Source organism: Amphimedon queenslandica, unplaced genomic scaffold (assembly GCF_000090795.2).
Source record: "Amphimedon queenslandica unplaced genomic scaffold, v1.1 AMPQUscaffold_13495, whole genome shotgun sequence".
NCBI classification, from domain to species: domain Eukaryota; kingdom Metazoa; phylum Porifera; class Demospongiae; order Haplosclerida; family Niphatidae; genus Amphimedon; species Amphimedon queenslandica.
Window position 1 is genome coordinate 219,404 of NW_003546269.1, and position 7,700 is coordinate 227,103.

At 35.4% G+C, this 7,700-nt stretch overlaps 2 protein-coding genes across 2 annotated transcripts in view; both read right to left on the minus strand.

The window, feature by feature from the left end:
• The window catches only part of LOC109580377 (gamma-aminobutyric acid type B receptor subunit 2-like), a 5,663-nt gene extending 1,721 nt beyond the window's left edge, over positions 1–3,942 (minus strand). Inside the window, exons 1-13 of the mRNA XM_019993445.1 lie at positions 3,614–3,942; positions 3,206–3,343; positions 2,988–3,158; positions 2,815–2,925; positions 2,635–2,706; positions 2,470–2,529; positions 2,279–2,422; positions 1,939–2,229; positions 1,278–1,431; positions 893–1,037; positions 692–818; positions 480–587; positions 190–333 (exon numbers count right to left, since the gene is read on the minus strand). Coding sequence (XP_019849004.1) covers positions 190–333; positions 480–587; positions 692–818; positions 893–1,037; positions 1,278–1,431; positions 1,939–2,229; positions 2,279–2,422; positions 2,470–2,529; positions 2,635–2,706; positions 2,815–2,925; positions 2,988–3,158; positions 3,206–3,343; positions 3,614–3,880 — 1,932 coding nt within the window. The 5' untranslated portion in view covers positions 3,881–3,942. The remainder of the gene's footprint in view (positions 1–189; positions 334–479; positions 588–691; positions 819–892; positions 1,038–1,277; positions 1,432–1,938; positions 2,230–2,278; positions 2,423–2,469; positions 2,530–2,634; positions 2,707–2,814; positions 2,926–2,987; positions 3,159–3,205; positions 3,344–3,613) is intronic.
• Positions 3,943–4,790: 848 nt separating this feature from the next.
• On the minus strand, positions 4,791–7,619 carry LOC109580378 (gamma-aminobutyric acid type B receptor subunit 2-like). Its single transcript, XM_019993446.1, has 7 exons — positions 7,466–7,619; positions 7,270–7,396; positions 7,075–7,182; positions 6,861–7,004; positions 5,991–6,317; positions 5,503–5,760; positions 4,791–5,353 (listed from the first exon to the last, which is right to left on the minus strand). Exons 2-7 carry the CDS (start codon positions 7,336–7,338, stop codon positions 5,132–5,134), a joined length of 1,128 nt encoding a protein of 375 aa, XP_019849005.1. The 5' UTR covers positions 7,339–7,396; positions 7,466–7,619; the 3' UTR covers positions 4,791–5,131.
• Positions 7,620–7,700: the final 81 nt, after the last annotated feature.

Here is a 7,700-nt window from a genome sequence, read left to right on the forward strand (position 1 = left end):
AAGTTGAGCTTAAAACGTATGCTAATATCAGTTAAGTAGGTAGGTTTACTTTTTTATTGGGCAACCTGCAAATTTTTGCAACCTAGCCCATTCAAAAAGTAAGCCCTGCAATTTTTTATCGTCCACTTTGTTTATACATAGTTACTATTAACAATTAACTTAGGTTATCAGTTGTGAAAGATAACTCACATTAGTAGTTGATTCTGTCTCTCTATCCACCACTAGTGTAGGCTCATGTCTTGTTTGTGGAATAGATTCACCGATTATCAGTATGAGACAAACTATTGACGTAATTACACCAACAGCAACAAGCAAATGCCAATCTTTAAGCGTCTGTTGGAAAGAAAAGAAAGAAAGAGAGAGAGAAAAGAGAGAAGGATATGGATATGTGTAATGATATGCTATGTAAACTTATAGCTCTAATTTTATCATTGATATTACAAGTAGTTTTTAAACATTGTGACAAGTTATAGGCTTACTCTTTTGCTAGCAGTAGGGTTGTGAAAAATGTAATACACTCGCCACATTTTAGCCAGCACAGCAGAGAATGCAATGATATAACCAATCATTGCAAGCCAATAACCAACCTATAGGGGAAAAATAATAAAAATAAGGTATGGTTGTTTTTTATATTCTTTGATTCAATTTCAAAATCTTGTTCTAGAATCTCATTTGTAAATTCTATTCTTACAATACATCTGAGGTGAAGGCTGTATGTGTCCAGTCCAGGCAGTAATAGGAATATGACTGATGAGTACATTACCAATGAGCCAGCACCTATTGTGTAGTTAAGATTAGGACTTGTCAACTTAATGATCCTATAATAGGCAGAGAATTAAGAGAGAGAGAGAGAGGAGTGAAAATACATAAGTTTCCTTAATTTTTTTTTTACTTTTTGTTCCTAAAGTAGACATTAAATGCCAGACATCCAATTGCAAACACTGCCCCCAGTATAGCTGCAGTATAAAATATGACATTAAGGGATACATGGATGGTATTAATAATCTTTATCTCTGTACCATCAGGTGGTATACCATCTAGAAGAGAGAGGGAGGGAGGGAGAGAAATAGAAGTGAGATTTACAGTAAAATAAGAACATGTATATGTATCAGAATAAATTATAAAAATGAAAAATTCTCTCCTTGGCAAAATTTGGCCCGAGACCATGTACTATAATAGTACAGGGACTTTTGTCGAATTTTGAGCAAAATCCAATTTTGATTGAAATTAGCTCAAAACATATAATGTATTAATAAAAGTATGATGTGATAACTTACTAGGCCATACGGCTGTGTCATTCCTATATCTAAAGGTGTTGTTATCAGCCAGACTAAGCGTCCCTATTAACACTCTCACTGTATTCTCTTGATACTGAAATATTGTGAATGCTTCTTGGACACGAGTGCCATTGGCATTAAATTCTACATATCCCTAAGAGAAGTGAGATAAGAGTAAAAGAGAGAGAGGAGGAGAGAGAGAGTAGGAAGAGAGAGGGGAGAGAGGAGGAGGAGGAGGAGGAAGAGAGAGGGGGGGAGAAAAAAAGATCAAAAGCAGTGGAGCACAAAGGAGAGGAGAGAGGAGAGAAAGGTGAATATTAAAGGAAATGACATCATTATGCAATCAAACAAATTGTGTTAAGTGTGTGTTGACGACTAGCAATGTGCAGGCTCATTATCACAGTTTGCACTAGATGTACAAGTATAGCAACAGGGAATGACCAAAGTATCAATACCACAGAGCCACAAATAGTTTTCTTATTGAATGAACACATTTAAGACACACATCCATAATTAGATATACATGTACATAGTAGTTATGCATGAATACTTTCTGCCTTTATATACATATGTACATGTACATGCAGACCTGCAGGTATTTATGGCTTTGAGAATGTTTACTAACACTATATATGTGTATGTACATGTCATGGGCACTTACAGAGACTCCTTCAAATCCAGTCATATTCATCGATTTATTAATCATACACTCGACCTGATCATTATAATACATGAAATCCTCCAGCTCTGTTAGTGGTCCACCATTACAGCCTAAGGTCTCATTAGCACACACTGCCCTCTGAACTCTATCAAGACCCAGTGCCAGGGACCACAGTGCATCAAAGGCTGTCAGGGCGTCAGGGATTGGGTTATAAACTGATGGAGGTAGTTGATTGATGTATTCCGTATCGTTTAAGCGACTTCTATACCTAGCATCAAACTGGTCTGCCGTCTTTAAAAAGAAATCTTTAATTCAAAAATTATGAAGTATGGTAACTTACTAGGCCACTAATTGTAGGGGCAGACCCATTTAGTGCGAGTGGCAATTGTTGCAGTATCAACACTCTGTCTAACTGAGTCTGTAGATTTTGAGTGGTACAGGGTACGTTAATACTGGGATTAGCATCAATGTCCCACCAGCGAGTCTGTCATGTGATCATGTGACTATCATGTGATAGAAATGGACGCTTACCTGGTACCATCCGAACGTGATGAATGCATAGTTTGGATAGCGCTTATTCAAATGATAAAACTAGAAAAGAAAGAGACGATTGATCAAGGTAGATTATTAATTGATCAAAGTAGAATTGAAGTAAAAATATAAAATATTTAAAGCGTACACTTCTTATTTCTTTACCTGACAGAGAATAGCAATGGCGCTGTTTGCATATGCATTTATAAAGAAAATGTGAGTTCCATTGTGACCATTCTATATATACAAAAAGAAAAGAAATAATTACATTTATATACCTATACCATTTGTATTCTTATAGTATCCACATGTATGGGTGTATGTTCATTATTATTTTTAACTTACTGTATTTATGACGTCACGGATGACCCCAGCTGCAGTGTCGTTGGACTGAAATGTTTGAGACTGACTATAAATACCAGCTGCTGTCAACTCTTCAAATAAAGAGCGTTCATTCTACACCATAACAATAAAACATGTTATTACGTACGTGATAATTCATTCCATATTTATCTTACTCCGGTAAAAAGTGGAGACTCTTCGGTGAATATAAAAACTCTTTTCCAGCCCAAGCCTCTCACGAGACCAACAAAAGCCGGCACAAAGTTCCCGTCTGATGGATAGGTCCTGAAAAAGGAGGGAAAAGTGGTTCTATCGCTAAGCTGAGCAGCCGCTGAAGAGTAGGACACCTTAAAAATATAAATATAATATTTAAATAATGATATAGCGCCCTTACTATAGGTAAGCTCCAATAGTGAGATATTTCTGCTACCGGGAGGGTAGCAGCTGAACAACCAGCTGCTACTGCGGCTACGTATTGAGTGCGACTAGATATCATTTCAAAGAATTCATTAAGACCTTGTCTGTGATCACACTATTGAAGAGAAGGAGAGATAAGATCATAGAACATTGCAAACAAGGACTCCCTTATTGTATATTTCTTTTATCAAATGAATTATCAATTGGAAAGCAACAAAAACTGACATGGGAATAAAAACATTAATTCATTATGCTTGTGTGTTTTTTTAACAGTTAGTTACTTGGAACCGTGACATGTACACAAGCAAGGAAAATCCATTTTTAACAGCAACAAGTACAAAAATTATTATATATAGATCTAATGCATTTTAAAAATCTTTCTCACTTTGCTATCGTAAATGGTGCCATTGTAACTGAGCTCGTATCCTGGTAGTATGCTAGTGTTCCTGTTAATGAGCTCCAGTGCTAGATCTACAGCAGGAATAATACCCGCCAGTACATAGTCACTCTGTGGATCAACAGCAGTCATGAATCCGAAGTAAAGAGGGACGGGGGGAGAAGGTGTGTTGGGTGGGCAGACAGCCTTGACTCCATCTTGAGTGAAGAGAAAGAGGAGAAGGGAAAGATACACAGAGCGTAGGCTTGCTTTCATGTTTAATAACAAGGAGAGCCACTTGCTTGGCAGCTATGAGACAGCTATTAGCAGCTATTACAGAGCCTTTGTTAAGTTGCAATACGACTTACTACTACTATATAAAGCAGCTAATTTTATGATGTGTCTTCCTGTTCAATCTCTGCCCACATGTGCCTTTGTGGCTAATTCTATTTGATGCATTTTATTAAGTGGATATTTGTACTAGCAGGAATTAAAAATATAATATCAAGAGTGAAGCCACTCAATCCATACACCTGTGCATAACCAGCCATAAGTGTCACTGTAGAGCCATATAAATCATTTTGGCAGTTGCTGCATGTGATAGATTGGACTTCACTATGTTCACACAAACATTAAATCATCTTTTACTGACTAAGTCTACAGGAAATAATACAAGTGGCTCTTGTAATTTGTGTTCATATTGAATTACCTGAGGCTATAAGCCATCATTAAAGCAGCAAGATTCATGATCTATAATAATATACACTATGTAGCCTTGTACTACAGTATAGACCTTTGTAGTCACAGTCCATTTAGATAATGACAAACTGAGCAATCAATTATCTACTTATTGTTAATAATGCTTGACTTATTAATGGTTATTACCATAATGAGAAGATTATTATGTAGTTGAAATGTATGCGTACAATAATATGCTTACTAGTTTGTCTGATTCTGATAGTAAATACTGTATTGATAGAGCTACTCTATATATGGTCAGTAGAGACAGACTATTCAACTATTACCTATAGTAGATGCATATAATATGTAGATAGTATAGACCAATATAACTGTGGTATTATCAATAGAGGAATCAAGATCTACTCAATCATTAATTATTAATTAGGTTTGAAAGAAAGTTCAAATTAGCAGCTGTAATTAGCCAATCAGTACCAAAGATAATGTTGATGATCAAAGTGATGATTTCAATCTTGTACATAAATAGTAATTTAATTATTAAAGATATCAATGATGATGATGATGATGGCATGAGATTTAGATGAATGCTATGATTTAAAATATGGATATGTACCAAAATATAAAAGGATCAAGAAGGGATATGAAAAGGGAAATTAAAGAATGAATGACACCTGCACACAAATACTTGTGTACATGTACATGTACATGGGCCAAGAATGTCACTGTATGGATATACAGATTATAAAGTTGAAGAAATCATATTAATAGGAAAATAAAAATAAAAGAGAATTAAGATACAAGTGGTAGTGTGTTTGTTTGTTGCATATTTCATTGGATAGAATCTTCTGTGAAAGAAGCAGCTGCATTTCCATTGCTAGCTCTACTTGATGGAGGAGCAGGAGGAGGAGGAGGAGAGAGGGAGTTTTTCTTGCTTAGTTCCAGTTGCTCAATAGAATCTTCAGTTCGTCTGATGTTGTTTTCATTAACAGGAGGAAGAGCTTTTGGAGACAGAAATCCTGATAATAGACTCCCTCTCTTCTCACCGCCATTCTAAAAAAACGAAGAACAAAAGAGAAAGAATTAGGTATTGCTTTGAATAACAAAGCATCGTGGCTTGGAAAAGTACTGCATGTTTTTAAAAATAGCTTTGCGGTTTTGAAAATTGCAAATAATAATTATAATAACAATAACACACTCACCTCCGCTCTGCTTTGTCTCAGCTCTTCCTCAAGTTCGACGATTCTTGCATTAAGTATGGATATGGTAGCCTTAGGGTCATTACTAAGCGTAGCTAAGGCAATGTTGATCCCTAGGCTATCCTTTCTCAGAGAGTCGACAGTACCACTAGCTGTCGTGATCCCTCCTCCTCCTCCTCCTGGCACTAAACTAGGGACGGCCTTTAAGCCGGAGGACCTAAAAACCTTCTTGCCTTCTGGATCCTTGTATAAGCTATGCATCTAATGAAGGAATGGAAAATTAAAAGTATTGTGAGCAAGAAATTGCTTTTATAGTATTCAATTAAGGGACATATTGATTTCATATATTATGCTGCTATGTGTAAAAGGCATGTACCTTAAGATAAGTTAACATATGCATGATTGGCAATTAAGAATTAAATTAATGTATTTTACTGGCAAATGCGATATAATGGAGAGGAGAGAAAAAGAGAGAGAGAGAGGTGATCTACCTTTGGTATAAATATTAGTACAAGGAAGGCAGTGGAAGCAGCTGCTATGCTAAAACAGAACAGGGTGGCATGAACATTGATAAAAGCACCAAGAGCGAATGTCGTCATGATGATTAAGACCACACAGACACTGGTCACATAAATAATAGCAGTGACTTGTTTGGCTTCGTTTAATATTTTCACTTTCACTTTCCTAGTCTGGAATGCAAGGAATATACCAATGACTTGCAGTAGGAACAGGTAGGCCATTATGAGAGCCTGATAAGAAATGGCGTCATGAGAACTGAAGCAGGTGTACGTACAGTAATTGACAATGACATCTTGTTCCTAAAGTGAAATAACAATTATAATAATTTATTTTAATTTTTGCAGACAATTTTAGAATAAAAAGAAGCTCAATTTTTTTTACTTCTTGAGGACAGGTCTTTGGCCTGGTTTTTAAGCAACTTTAAAAATTTGTACAAAATCCAATTTCGATCAGAATCAGCTCAAACTTTCTACACAACATAAGTACATGTATATGCATCAGATAACATTATAAAAATGGAGAATTCTCACCTTTTCATTTTTGGCAAAATTGACAAAAATCCCTGTACTATAGTACAGGGACTTTGACCTGATTTTTGAGTAACTTTAAAAATTTGTAAAAAATCCAATTTTGATCGGAATCAGCTCAAACTTTCTACACAACATAAGTACATGTATATGCATCAGATAACATTATAAAAATCAAGAATTGTTGCCTAGCCATTTTTGACAAAATACACTGTACTACTAGGATACTACAGGATACTACAGGATACTATAATACAGGATACTTTGTCAAAATTTTAAAGAAAAATACCTTTTTTACAAATTATAATCACTCACATTTTTAGTTGATCCTTTCTCCCCATCAACCACTAGTGTAGGCTCATGCCTTGTATCTGGTACAGCCTCACCAATTGATAATATCATTATTACAATTAACGTAAGTATACCCATGACACTTAGCAAATGCCTATCCTTAAGAGTCTGAATGTGAAAGAAAAAAAAGAAAAAAAGAAATATAATTTTATTACAAATATTTATTATTTTTACCAACCCTTTTGCTTGGAGTAGGGTTGTGAAAAATGTAATACACTCGCCACATTTTAGCCAGCACAGCAGAGAATGCAATGACATAGCCAATCATTGCAAGCCAGTAACCAACCTATAGGGAAAAATAATAAAAAATAGCTATACTCAAAATTTCAGGTTCCATTCCTAAATATTTAGGTTTCATTCCAGTCTCACTTACAATACATCTGAGGTGAAGACTGTATGTATCCAGTCCAGGCAGTAATAGGAATATGACTGATGAGTACATTACCAATGAACCAGCACCTATTGTGTAGTTAAGATTAGGACTTGTCAACTTAATGATCCTAGAAGAAAGAGAGAGAAAGAAAAAAAGAAGAGTGAAAATACATAAGTTTCCTTAATTTTTTTTTTACTTTTTGTTCCTAAAGTAGACATTAAATGCCAGACATCCGATTGCAAACACTGCCCCCAGTATAGCCGCAGTATAAAATATGACATTAAGGGATACATGGATGGTATTAATAATCTTTATCTCTGTACCATCAGGTGGTATACCATCTAAAAGAGAGAGGGAGGAAAAGAGATATTAAAACAAATGTATGTTAATGTGTACATCTCTTTCTTTCTCCTTTCTCTCTCTCTCTCTCT

Bases quoted from the DNA above. Each gene is read 5' to 3' on its own strand.
- LOC109580378 (XM_019993446.1), bottom strand. From the start codon at position 7,338: ATGTACTCATCAGTCATATTCCTATTACTGCCTGGACTGGATACATAC. The intron at 7,005-7,074 runs GTTGGTAAAAAT...TTTCACATTCAG, and splicing joins ACCCTACTCCAAGCAAAAGG to ACTCTTAAGGATAGGCATTT. The intron at 5,354-5,502 runs GTGAGTGTGTTA...TCGTTTTTTTAG, and splicing joins TGAGACAAAGCAGAGCGGAG to AATGGCGGTGAGAAGAGAGG.